The 13819-nt window shown below is 46.2% G+C and overlaps 1 protein-coding gene across 4 annotated transcripts in view; it reads right to left on the bottom strand.

The window, feature by feature from the left end:
• Positions 1 to 404: 404 nt before the first annotated feature.
• The window catches only part of pip4k2aa (phosphatidylinositol-5-phosphate 4-kinase, type II, alpha a), a 35102-nt gene continuing 21687 nt past the window's right edge, over positions 405 to 13819 (bottom strand). For 2 of the 4 annotated variants that reach the window (XM_064949332.1, XM_064949329.1), the window contains exons 2-11: positions 12103 to 12200; positions 11913 to 12009; positions 11174 to 11326; positions 10954 to 11100; positions 10827 to 10865; positions 7615 to 7728; positions 5691 to 5804; positions 5306 to 5543; positions 4828 to 4931; positions 405 to 4722 (exon numbers count right to left, since the gene is read on the bottom strand). In XM_064949332.1, the coding sequence (XP_064805404.1) occupies positions 4642 to 4722; positions 4828 to 4931; positions 5306 to 5543; positions 5691 to 5804; positions 7615 to 7728; positions 10827 to 10865; positions 10954 to 11100; positions 11174 to 11326; positions 11913 to 12009; positions 12103 to 12167 (1152 nt within the window). In that variant the 5' untranslated portion in view covers positions 12168 to 12200 and the 3' untranslated portion in view covers positions 405 to 4641. The remainder of the gene's footprint in view (positions 4723 to 4827; positions 4932 to 5305; positions 5544 to 5690; positions 5805 to 7614; positions 7729 to 10826; positions 10866 to 10953; positions 11101 to 11173; positions 11327 to 11912; positions 12010 to 12102; positions 12201 to 13819) is intronic. The other 2 variants (XM_064949330.1, XM_064949331.1) reach the window with 2 other exon arrangements.

Below are 13819 nucleotides of genomic sequence, written 5' to 3' on the forward strand. Positions count from 1 at the left end.
ACAGAGCTGTATCCTCTTTTTGAGTCCTGTTCGTGAGGAAAGTGAGAGCTGGCCAGTGGGTGGAAGGTGGTGCAGGTAGACGTTTCTCCTTCACCTAAAAAGGTTAGGGCTTAGTGAGCAGTTACGATGCAGTGACGTTTACATTAGATGGTGGACAGGGGGGAGCGACTCCTAAGAGTGTAGTTTGCATCTGAAATAGCACCCGATTCCCTAAATAGTGCACTACTTATGACCAGAACCCATCTAACTATAATCCTTAGCCCTAAGTGGGCTCTTGTCAAAATAATTGCACTGTTATGGGGAATATGGTGCCATGTCAGACACACTCAAACTTGAGGAAGTGGTCAGAGGACAAGCCTGACAAACACCATCACGACAGTCACAGACACACACCACAGCCACGACACAAACAAAAAAGGTCTTTACTGAGACAGAAGCAGCGAGGAACGAAGGGTTAACATCAGCATAGATGCCATCTCCACACCAGGGAAGAGGTAGACATTGTCCCTAGACACTGATCTATGTTCAGATTTGCAGTTTCCCCCCAAATGGCAAGGTTAGGATTTGGGGAAGGTACACTGGATCAGTGCCTAATGACAATATTCTACCCATAAAATTACCACAGAGACTGAGTTTTCAAACAAAACTAAAATGTCAAAGTCAATAAAATTGTCAATTTGACTCCATAACAATAATAGATTGAAAACACCTACTACACAGGGAAGGAGAAAAGATGGAAAATAAAACTGAGGATACATCTCAAAGTAACCACCCTATTATTAAAATAAACTTTATAAACAAAAAGTTTTTAAAAAAAAGGTAAAAATGTAAATAATTTGGAGTATAAAGGCACACCTCTTACACAGTGTATATGATACAAATACAGTTTAAAGCATGGTAAGGAGAGACTCAGATGGGGTTAAGTCTAGGAGAGCTACAATGGATCTAAACAGCCAAGACATAGGAGGAAGAAAGCATATTCCTGCAACATGCATTTGTTTTGTTTTTACAGTACGTACAAGCATTGTACAAATTCAAGCAGTATCATTCTTCATATAACCCAACACTGTCATTCACTCAAAGGGTGGTGCTTTAAAATACAATTATATTTAATGACTTAAATGCAATGAATGTAAAAATATATGTGAATATAATCTATGCATCTAAAACAATATGGAAGCTTTTTGCTTGTGATAGAATAGTAGAGGACAATGTTACTGGTTTTAGTTGGTTACCAATCACAGATAAAACACCACAGACTCTTCTCACTTGGTACAAGTCAGAGCCATATATATATATAGAGAGAGTCAAACAGTATACACTGTGTACAAAACATTAGGAACACCTGCTCTTTCCATAACATACTGACCAGGTGAACACTATGATCCCTTATTGATGTCACCTGTTAAATCCACTTCAAATCAGGGTGGATGAAAGGGAGGAGACAGGTTAATGAAGGATCTTTAAGCCTTGATACATGGATTGTGCATGTGTGCCATTCAGAGGGTGAATGGGCAAGACAAAAGATTTAAGTGCCTTTTGAACGGGGTATGGTAGTAAGTGCCAGGCGCACCAGTTTGTGTCAATAACTGCAATGCTGCTAGGTTTTAAATGCTCAACAGTTTCCTGTGTGTATCAAGAATGGTCCCCCACTAAAAGGACTTCCGGCCAACTTGATAACTGTGGGAAGTCTGAGTCAACATGGGCCAACATCCCTGTAGAACGCTTTCGACACCTTGTCAAGTCCATGCCCTGATGGAAAAGGGGGTGAAACACAATATTAGGTAGGAGTTCCTAATGTTTTGTACACTCAGTGTGTATATGGTTCTGGTACAGGTATAATGATATTGTGTTTCCCTTGTTAAGACCACAGCAACCAGTCAGGATCGGATGCATAACATTTGGTTCCTTTTTGTGCAAAATATACAAATTTACCAAGTAAATTCAAACCTGCCAAATTCAGAGATAAACAACCTTTCAAAAACACCAACAAGTCTGAATAACAGACAAATGTTAAAAGGAGAGGCTGACAGGTTGGCATGACGTCACCACTTAAACAAAAGCATATTTTTCTACAACCCAGCACCTCTTCCCCACCCTCCCCTTCTCCCTCTTTCACGAAAACCTGAAACATGTCCGATTCAGGCCTGAACCATATGTAGAGATCTTTGTATGTCTCAGGGTTTTCCAACTCCGGTACCTGGAGAGCTACTGGGTGTGCAGGCTTTTGTTCCAGCCCAGCTTTAAAATGCCTGAAGCAACACAAACATAAGCGCAGACATATTCATACGCATTACACATAATTGTACACATGGATTTTGTTTGGTAGATATGTGGTAGTGGAGTAGGGGCCTGAGGGCACACAGTGTGTTGTAAATCTCTTATGAATGTATTGTAATGTTTTTAAAATTGTATAACTGCCTTAATTTTGACAGACCCCAGGAAGATTAGCTGGTGCCTTGGCAGCAGCTAATGGGGATCCATAACTACACGTACAGATTCAAATAACCAACTAATCAAGGTCTTCAGTCTGGACCAAAATTAGCTGAATCAGGTGTGCTAGTGCTGGGCTGGAGTAAAAGCCTGCATACCCAGGACCTCTTCAGGGCCGGGGTTGGAGACCTGAGACAGACAGATGTGGCTAAGACTCTGGTTCAGGCAGGTATGATGCCAGAGGTAAACACTGGGCTGTCTGTCCTGAACACACCCCTCTCTCTCTGCTGCTCACTACATTTAGACCCTGTGCCAAACCCACCTGTAGTCCCTCCTACTCCCTAGTGCCTTACAGCCAAGACACTTTCCCTCATCCCTACTACACCCCATCAAAAATCTTGGGGCACAGTTCGATAGCTTCAAACAGTGCTTTTGTTGCAGCACATGTAACAGAACAAAAAAATCCTATGTTTAACAACATAAAAGTGCAATGATTTGTTTAAGGTGCTGATGGCAATGCGGGATCAAAAGGTCCATGAAGGATCACACCGCCGCCCTGCCCTTTCCCACAGGAAGTCACACACCAACTTCCTGGTAACTATCCAGAATGAGACAAACCAGATCAGTCAGTGATGTCATAAATCACACACAGCTCTACTGACTAGCTCCCTGTCTTATTAAACACAGCCCTACTGACCAGCTCCCAGTCTTACTAAACACAGCCCTACTGACCAGCTCCCCGTCTTACTAAACACAGCCCTACTGACCAGCTCCCCGTCTTACTAAACACAGCTCTACTGACCAGCTCCCCGTCTTACTAAACACAGCCCTACTGACCAGCTCCCAGTCTTATTAAACACAGCCCTACTGACCAGCTCCCAGTCTTATTAAACACAGCCCTACTGACCAGCTCCCCGTCTTACTAAACACAGCCCTACTGACCAGCTCCCCGTCTTACTAAACACAGCCCTACTGACCAGCTCCCCGTCTTACTAAACACAGCTCTACTGACCAGCTCCCCGTCTTACTAAACACAGCCCTACTGACCAGCTCCCCGTCTTACTAAACACAGCTCTACTGACCAGCTCCCCGTCTTATTAAACACAGCCCTACTGACCAGCTCCCCGTCTTACTAAACACAGCCCTACTGACCAGCTCCCCGTCTTACTAAACACAGCCCTACTGACCAGCTCCCCGTCTTACTAAACACAGCCCTACTGACCAGCTCCCCGTCTTACTAAACACAGCTCTACTGACCAGCTCCCCGTCTTATTAAACACAGCCCTACTGACCAGCTCCCCGTCTTATTAAACACAGCCCTACTGACCAGCTCCCCGTCTTATTAAACACAGCCCTACTGACCAGCTCCCTGTCTTATTAAACACAGCCCTACTGACCAGCTCCCCGTCTTATTAAACACAGCTCTACTGACCAGCTCTCCGTCTTATTAAACACAGCCCTACTGACCAGCTCCCCATCTTATTAAACACAGCCCTACTGACCAGCTCCCGGTCTTATTAAACACAGCCCTACTGACCAGCTCCCTGTCTTACTAAACACAACTCATCTTAACTTATCTTGTATATGGAGGGAGGGGTAGAGGAGAGCAGTGTGTGTGACAGGAGGATAGCAGTGTAAGGTGAAAATGGAGGAGTAACATCCACTGCCAGGAGGAGGGTTTAACGGGAAAGTGATGGATGATGGGACAAATAGGAAAGTAGCTTTGGCTGGGGCAGGGCTGTACTAAATGGCGATTGGATGGTCTGGCTGAAGGCCTACTGGAAGACTGCTTCATACTTCCTGAAGACGAGCACTTCATCCTATACTATTTACTCCGAGTGACCGCACTATTGCTTTCCAATCACAGCCCTGTTCATCCTCATTTTAACCCCCCCCAAACAGGAATGCAGAACAAACAAACAAAAACAATGCAGGTTGAGGACGTGGTGTTAAGAGGCAGTAAAAAAAACAAATAAACATTCCCAAAGTAAACAAAACAAACTAATAAAAAAGTACGGACTAGAACCTAGAATAGCAGTTCTCCTGTTCAATGTAACAGCGGAGAATATGAATGTAAACGAATGATGGTATTAGCTGCTGAGAGGGACACCCTTGTTGGCGGAGAGATGGAGCGCAATACCCCACCCTCACCATTTGCTTTCCTCCATCCCTCCTCTCCCTAAGTGCCCCCTCCCCTTCCCCTGGGGGCTATGAGAGAATGGTGGTGATGAAGTCGTAGAACCTCTTGGAGTACTGCTCTGGGTTTACCGTGGAGATTTCAGCTCCCGCCTGCAGGGGGAGACACACGGTGGACGACAGTCAGTCAAGGGAAGAAACCCAAACACACAACATTTACACCAACAGAGAAGTAGGCATGTGACCTCACACACACACCCCATGTTTGACGGTCTTAGCAGCATGAGCAGCCTTCTTCTTGGCATCGTAATGCTGCAGAATGTCAATGACCGCCATGAAGTACACCTCCTTCCTAGGAGCACCTGGACACAGGCACACAGGATTATCCCTATATTATGAACTGGATGGTTCAATCCCTGAATGCTGATTGGCTGACATGTTGGTAACCAGTTTATAATAGCAATAAAGCACCTCGGGTGTTTGTGGTATATGGCCAATATACCACGGGTCAGGGCTGTATCCAGGCACACCGTGCTGCGTCATGCCTAAGAACAGCCCTTAGCCGTGGTATATTGCTTAATTATATAACATGAAGCCACGAGAGGGCTACAACCATACAGCTCATCTATTTGGTATTTCTGACCCACTGTTTTGAAGGGAACCGTTTGCTTTTTAGTCTTCTGTACCCCTCCTCTATCCCTTTCCTTCTCCTCCCTCATTGCCCCTCTCCACTCACTGTCGTTGCTCTTGATGGCATAGACGTCTATGGTGGGGTCAAACTCCCCCGGGGACAGGGGCTTGGTGCTGTCCAGGGTGTTACTGGGGGAGTCCGGGGGCGTGCCAATCCCTCCGTCACTCTCCCCCTCATCATCCCCCTCGTTATCCTCACTCTCCACTTCCTCCTGCTCAGCCCGCTCCACGTCATGGATCCCTACCAGCAGACTGTAGTCCATCAGCTTCAACTGGGCCAGGAACTGGAGGGAGGGAGAAAGGAGACATAGAATAAAGTAATGGAGAGTAAAAGGGGAGAATTAAACTTTTGGTAAGAGTGAGACCAGGATTAATCCAACCCAAGTATTTATTCACTCACACCAGAAGAAATAACAGAACCACACACATACCTCCACGTCTTTACGTAGTTTCTCCAGGAACATCTTCTTGTTGTCATCGTCAATGTAGATCTTCTGTCCATCGTTGATGAAGTCGTTGTCCTTGTAGGTGGGCAGCTCCTTGGCCTGACGCCCCACACAGACAAACAGTCAGGACAGCAGAGGACACACCTGGACTCTATAACTAATTACATTATTAGAAAGGAGTCCAAATGTACAATCTATAAAATGATCCAACTAACTGACTCATTGAATTAAGTGATCTGTGACACATATAACAACAGTTAAAGACAGTGGGAGTTCTATGGAGGCTTGTGAGTTTCCATTGAGCCATCTGGCTACAGCACCATGTGTGGCCTGTGGTCTGCAGGGGGGGGGGGGCTGGTGTCAGGGGGGGGCTGGTGTCAGGAGGGGGTGTTATTCTGTGGCACAAAGGAAGGAGTGAGCAGGAAATGAGGTCACAGCAGCAGCACTGCTCAGAGAGCTGACAGAAGCAGTTCTACGGCAGCAAGGGAAAAGCGGCCACACAAACTCACACACATATAGCAACAAAGACCACAAAAAATGCTGCAATGGCCGAGGCTCTTTTGCACACTCAGATAGGTGAACTTATAATAATGTGGCGAGTCAACCAGCAGGTAGAGGCACACTAGTACCAGCTACAGACATCATCCTGAAAATAATATACATTGCAAATATCCATCCACCCATTCTATGCATCCTCAATCTCTTCCCAAACACTCATCTTCCTGATCAACCACTAAATCTCTCAATGATCAGTTCAGATATCAGAGAAAGTATAGAACAGCTCATACAAGCAGTAGATCAGGTGCTGTACGTAATGATTGTGGTTCAGAGGTAGACTGGGCTGCCATGGTAGAGTAGCAGTAATAGACAGAATAGATGAAGTGAGATAAACAACCGAGAGAGAGAATGTGAGAGAAAGAGGAAGAAAATGAGAGAAAAACAATGAGAGCAGGGTAGAGAAAAGATCGATCAGAGGGCCATTGCACAAGGCCTTCAATCAGGTGACCGAAGGCAGTTTTTTTGAACGGCATCATCATAGAATGACATGAAGGATCTCTTTGAGCTCTATCATCATTACCAGTGTGCTACAGGAAGTTTGTGGCACATCGGATGTGAGTGAGGTCGCTCGATAGTGCATTTGTCTCAACTTGGCGAGAATTGTAACAGATCACCAACTGAAGTATCAACAAATATACAGTGAAACCTCCAGGTAAATAAAAGGTCAATAAAACCAAAAGCGGTCAGTGAAACAGCTTGGTGTGATGATAGTACTGCAGGATTGTGATTATTGATCAGGAAGGACAGGAGAGGAATGGAGAGGCCAGGCCTGGTGGTGAGCAGCTGCAGCCCAGTGGTGCTGTGCTCTGGGCATGCTCAGACAACAGCTGTTCTAACCAGTCACGTGTCTCTCTCTGCTTACCTGTCAACACCGAATGGGAATATGTCAGCTACACACAGGTTGTGTCTGAAATAGCACCCGTTTTTCCTATATAGCGCACACTTTTAGCCAGGGGGACTGATGGGCCCTGGTCAAAAGCAGTGCACTATATAGGGAATAGGGTGCCATTTCAGACGCTGACACACACTCCGAGGTACAGCATCATTATACTGTGTGTGTGTATTTCTGATTGACAGGAAGTGAAAGTGATTGGTTGAGAGTCAATAGCCATAGAGGAAAGGGGGAAAAAACAGCAGTGTGAAAAACTGTTCTAGAATAAGCCAGTTCCATCTGCCTGTTTCATACATGTCAGTTCATTGCAGGTGTCCTGTATCCGTCATTACATGAATCTGAAAAAGCTATGAAAATAAAATGATACGATTGATCTGATAAATTGAGCATGCCTGGACTTGGTTCTATAATATGATTTGATAGGTAGATAGATTGAGCATGCCTGGCCTTGTTCCTTACGTCTCTTACGTGTTTCATGGCGCAGTAAAAGCGCGTGGCGATCCGCAGCGTTTGCAGCCTTTGCTGAACGTTAGATTTGGGCCGCGGTGGCGCATCCTCAGGAGGGCGTGGCTGCTAGAAGAGGGGAGCGAGGGAGGGATGGAGGTAGGAGGATGAGAGGAGAGAGCCGGGGACAGGAAGGAAGGAAGTTTTAAGGAAAGGCAAGTGTTTAAGAAATATACAAACTGTATTAGTTTAAAGCGCGGCAAGGAAAGAGAGCTTCTGAAAGAGTGTACAGCCTGGCAAGTGCTGCTAGAAAAGCCAAGGTTACAGGTTCAATTCCCGCAGGGATCACATACACATACTAAATTGTATGCTTTCACTGTACTGCAAATCTCTTTGGATAAAGCATCTGCTAAGTGTAAACAGAATCTGCATATCCTCCGGTTTTGTGCGCATAAGAAAGCGCTGTAACAGCTAGGGTGGCATTTCAGGTGTTCTTTTAGACTGCTGCTAAGACAGACTGTGTCAGGTAAAAGCCATGTCGCCTGTAGGGAGGGCCAGCCAGTAGCTAACAGTGTTAATAACACCACTACCAGCTGGCAGGAGGAACCCAGGGAGAGGAAACAATAACGTTAGATAGCAGAGATCTATAGTGGTAAACAGGTACCATGACAAATCTCTGGACCCAGGGGGAAGCTGGGAGTGCAGGATTTTGTTCCAGCCCAGCACTAACACAACTGATTCCTAATCACATCACTATTCATGGTCTAAACATTGACTGTGACGAGATCACTTGAATTAGGTGTGTTAAGAGCTGGGCAGGAACAATATGAATATGTTGATGTGAAATAAAAGTCCAGGTTCCATGTGAGGACAGTAGGACAAGTGAGTCTACAGCATGCAGAACAGAGTGGTTGGTGGAGGTGTTGGAGACGAACCTAGAGATGTAGGACCATGCAGAGAACGTGCATGGGTGGTGGGGGGCATGCAATCAGTCAAGAGTGCTTGTTGTTTGTGTGTGAAACACTACACACCATACGGCTGTTACACACATTACACCACCTAACACATACTAACTACCATGTACCTTAACACACACCAAATACCTTGTACCTCCATTCACCCCTCCTGTATTCATGAATACACAGCAGTGCCTATGGATACCACTCAGTCACAACTTTTTACCAACTAACCAATGAATCAACCTAACCTGAAAATGTAGAACATTTGTATTTAAAGCCAGTTTGCCATTAGAGATGAAACATGATAGTGCAAGTAGTCATGCCTGACACACACACACACACACACACACACAATGTGAGAAGGCCTTTAATTCATTCACAAGTCATGTATTGAACAGTGATGGTGGGTGGTCATGGCATGCCTGTTCACGGATTTATGTGAGCATATAATGTGTGTGTGTGTGTGATGTCAAACTTTTAGGAATAAACAGTGAACAACTGAATGCTGGGACTGTGGTAAAAGCAGCAGCAGTGAGTACTTGTCGTAGTACTGCAGCCGTTGTGGTTGTAAATTGAACAATTCAAGTCGTTCCACATCTTGGCTAGTCCGTTATCGCTGATCTGTCAGAAATAACTATTGGCATTCTGTAATAGTGACACATTAAGCTGAGAGAAGAGAGCTTACTGTGTAGTACAGTGTGTGATCAACAGCTTCTGTACTTCCATTTAAGTCCCTATTCTCTTCCTCAGAGGGCTATATTTAGACTGAGGGGTTCCCCGAAGTTACAACGCCCCGCTGGTTTCGGTGTTCCACCCGTCCGAGCTTCTACTGTTTTAGGAGGAAAGAGCCGGCCTGTCGGGTTCAAATGATGATCTAGCTACTCAGACATGCACACAAACTCGTGTGCACACACACACACACAAACTCGTGCACACACACACAAACACTCGTGCACACACACACTCGTGCACACACACACACAAACTCGTGCACACACACACACAAACTCGTGCACACACACACAAACTCGTGCACACACACACAAACTCGTGCACACACACACAAACTCGTGCACACACAGTCTAAATATCCCAAAAAGTTCAGTCTCACACGCCAGTTCACACCACATCGCACTTTCCCACACTGCAGGGAAGATTCTTGCCAACAGGGAAGGTTGCAGAATCACAAAGCCTGTGTTCTGTTTGTACAACTGCCATTGGCTGAATCAGAGCGATATATTTAGATCACAAGGCTCTGGGCTGATTCACTCATTCACTCTCAAAGAAAGTCTGCTCTCATTACCAGAAAACTGAAGCATACAACAAACAGCATCTGATCAAATATTCCAGGAATGTAAACGCACACACAAAAAACATTCACTCTCTAGAAGACAAACAAAGCATTTGGCACACACATCTCTGTCTCTCACACACAGACAGCAAGCAGGGGAAGCAATGGGACGGACTGCTGTAGCAGCAGCAAACTGAAGACACACGGAGCGTGCAAGAGTATGGTGAGTATAATGGGCAGGAGTCTTAACAGAAGAAGATGAACAGTTTGAACTACCCCCACCCCAAAAACCAAAGCAAACCAGCTCAGTAGAAGTGGAGCCATGTAGTTGATGACATAAGGAAGGGCCGGTAGGTAATGGACAGAAGCTGTTGGTTTAATGGACCAGGTGTTAACACACAGCTCTCTCCCTCCCTCGGTCCCGTCCCCTCCCCTCGGTCCCGTCCCCTCCCCTCGGTCCCGGTCCCCTCCCCTCCCCTCGGTCCCGGTCCCCTCCCCCCGTCCGGTCCCCTCCCCTCGGTCCGTCCGCTCCCCTCCCCTCCCCCCGTCCGCTCCGCTCCCCTCCCCCCGTCCGCTCCCCTCACCTCGGTCCGTCCGCTCCCCTCACCTCGGTCCGTCCGCTCCCCTCACCTCGGTCCGTCCGCTCCCCTCACCTCGGTCCGTCCGCTCCCCTCACCTCCCCTCCCTCCCGTCCCCTCCCCTCGGTCCGTCCGGTCCCCTCCCCTCCCTCCCTCCCTCCCTCCCGTCCCCTCCCTCCCCCCCGTCCCCTCCCGTCCCGTCCCCTCCCGTCCCCTCCCCTCCCTCGGTCCGGTCCCCTCCGTCGGTCACCCCCTCCCTCGGTTCCCCCCTCCTCATGGCTTTTTTAGGACAGGGAATGGCCAGGAATCAGAATCAAACTCCGTAATTAGTGTCTATATCAATACACTAAAACACACCATGTATGTCTGGTTGATTTGTGTGTGTGTAAATTACTGTACCTTCTCCTTGTCGCTGGCCTCCCTGGCCACAGTGGAGCCCTGATTGACAGAAAGATGTCAGACATTCCTTTTTCCTTATGAAAGTCTCCAATTATCCCCTCCCACCCCTACCTACCTACCTACCTACCTTGAGGTCATATTTTTTGTAGACAGAGAGGCGGTGGGAGAAGACATTCCTGGTGACGATCATGTAGGTCTCGTCTCCGTCCACTGTGAGGCGGTACATCCCCAGGAACTGAGGCAGCAGCGTGTTGCCATGACACTCCACTATGAACTAGAGAAATAGAAGCATTGGAGGAGAGTTGGATTGTACTTTGGTACTTCTTGAGGTGTGTGTGTGTGTGTACCTGGTGGTACTTCTTGAGGATGTTGTGCATCTCAGCCACATCCTCACTGGTGATTGTTTTGATGACATAGCGTTTGTCGTAGGAGGTGTGGAAGCGAGCCCCACTCCGACCCTGGGAATCACTGTTTAACGGAGCTGCACGGGTTAGGGAGTTCTACAAACAGAGAGAAAACAGTGAATCACACATTTCTGTAAAAATATGAAACTGTTTTTGAATCTATAGAGAGAATGTGTGGGAGAGAGAGAGAGACAGTGTGTGATTGTCAGAGACAGCTGAAGTCAGGCAGGCCTCTAAGGCCCTTCTATCCATCGCTCACACCCTGCACCAGCCCAGCCACTGTGTGTGCGCTCGAGTGTGTGTGTGGACAGACACCCCTCCTTCCCCTGGGTGTGTGCCACCCTCCTGCCCCCAGCACACAGCTGATGCCCTCCAGAGCAACCCCAGAGACACAGCACTTCCCTACCCCACTCCTCTCTGTAACCCCTTCCCCCCTCCATGTGTGGTTCTTCCTACCCTCACCCACTCTTTCTCTCTCCACCGTGATATAAACATGACTAAAAGACAGCTTCAGAGGACCAGAAGACAGACTTCCCTAATGCCAACACATAGCACACACTGTGTGTAAAACTGTATTCCGAGGGTACTGACAAAGAGGGAAACTTGGCAATAAACATGAAAGAAATATAGCAAGATTCAGAAGACAGAGAGAGGAGTTCAGTCTGCTTCTGCGTATGTGTACCTGGAAATCCTGGTCGTCGATGCCAAAACGTTCTCTAAGGTTGCGGAACACCAGAGGACAGTACTCCTTAAACTTGAAATGGCTCGGCATGTTTTCCCTACACACACACACAGTACAAGCTGTTATTGAGATAGACATTTAACATCAGAGCATTTTGATTAGTGTGTGTTGTGTGCGTCTGTAAACTTACTTGTTGAAGAGGTGATTGTCCACCTTGATCTTAGAGTAGGCCTTGAAGTCATCAGGCATCAGCATGATAGGGATCTGAACATGGCTCAACTCATTGATCTGAGAGCGAGAGAAAGCATAGTGTTATTGTAGAGTAATGACTAAACATAAACATCCGATCAGATTGAACTAATGTTAGTCAAATCCAGAAGCTTGTCCTTATATTCAAGATGTGCTGTATGCTCCTCTGACCTCCATACTCCGCACACCCCCTTCATCTGTCTTTAGCTCAGTGACCATCATTCCTGGTTGTGCAGGCTTTTGTGTCAGCACAGTACTAAAACACCAAAACAACAACGTTGACTAGACATTCTGTATTTCCTCTACTGCAAGAAATGTGAAACAAGGTTTTTGAATCCAACACGAGACAGTGTGTCGGGAGGCGGCGGCGGGCAGGGACAGGGTTGTAGTCAAGCTAGCCTCAAGACAGCAGGGATCTTTAGAACTGCCTGCAGGCATCAGTGCCTGTGACTCACACAGATTGAGGGATGGGGCTGGAGACAGATTGTCATAATCAGTTTCCAGCTCTGTGTGTCACTATGTGCGTGTGTCATGCTGAGAGGCTGTTCAGGTCCACACAGTCTATGGTTTTATTAACTACTTCATGAACTACTTACTATAGCAGCCACTCTAGTCTTATAGGTCTGTTACAAACATAATGAGGCCAGGGCCAATGAGACAATGGTTTTACAATTACCCAATGAGAGTCATTTCCATGTGAAAGGACCCATGAGCACAAACAAGTGAAGGTCAAAGGATGATGTCAAATTGGGTGTCAAATGAAAGCTAAGAGTCTATATTTGAGACAAGGCATTATACATATTTCCACCCAAAACATTTGATTTCTGGTCGAACAGATGGAAAAGTGGTCTTAGAAAAAACATCTAGCAGAAAAAGTCAGAGAAACTCTCAACCCCAATCTCAGCCTTTGACCAACCCCTTAAAATGCAAAAACAAAAATGCATTCAGGTGAGAAGTTGGGGATCAGGGAACTGCTCATAAATATACATTTTGGGGGAAGGTAAATGTAGTTCAAATCAAATTTTAATTGTCACATACACATGGTTAGAAGATGTTTAATGCGAGTGTAGCGAAATGCTTGTGCTTCCAGATCCGACAATGCAGTAATAACCAACGCGTAATCGAACCTAACAATTCCAAAACTACTACCTTATACACACAAGTGTAAAGGGATAAAGAATATGTACATAAAGATATATGAATGAGTGATGGTACAGAACGGCAATAGGCAAGATGCAGTAGATGGTATCAAGTATATACATATGAGATGAGTAATGTAGGGTATGTAAAAAGTGGCATAGTTTAAAGTGGCTAGTGTTACATTTATTACATAAAGATCCAGTAGATGATATAGAGCACAGTATATACATATACATATGAGATAAGTAATGTAGGGTATGTAAACATTATATTAAGTAGCATTGTTTAAAGTGGTTAGTGATATATTTTTACATCAATTTCCATTATTAAAGTGGCTGGAGTTGAGTCAGTGTGTTGGCAGCAGCCACTCAATTTTAGTGGTGACTGTTTAACAGTCTGATGACCTTGAGATAGAAGCTTCTTTAAGTCTCTCGGTTCCTGCTTTGATGCACCTGTACTGACCTTGCCTTCTGGATGATAGCGGGGTGAACAGGCAGTGGCTCGGGTGGTTGTTGTCC

This window comes from Oncorhynchus masou, chromosome 30 (genome assembly GCF_036934945.1).
Source record: "Oncorhynchus masou masou isolate Uvic2021 chromosome 30, UVic_Omas_1.1, whole genome shotgun sequence".
Lineage (NCBI taxonomy): Eukaryota > Metazoa > Chordata > Actinopteri > Salmoniformes > Salmonidae > Oncorhynchus > Oncorhynchus masou.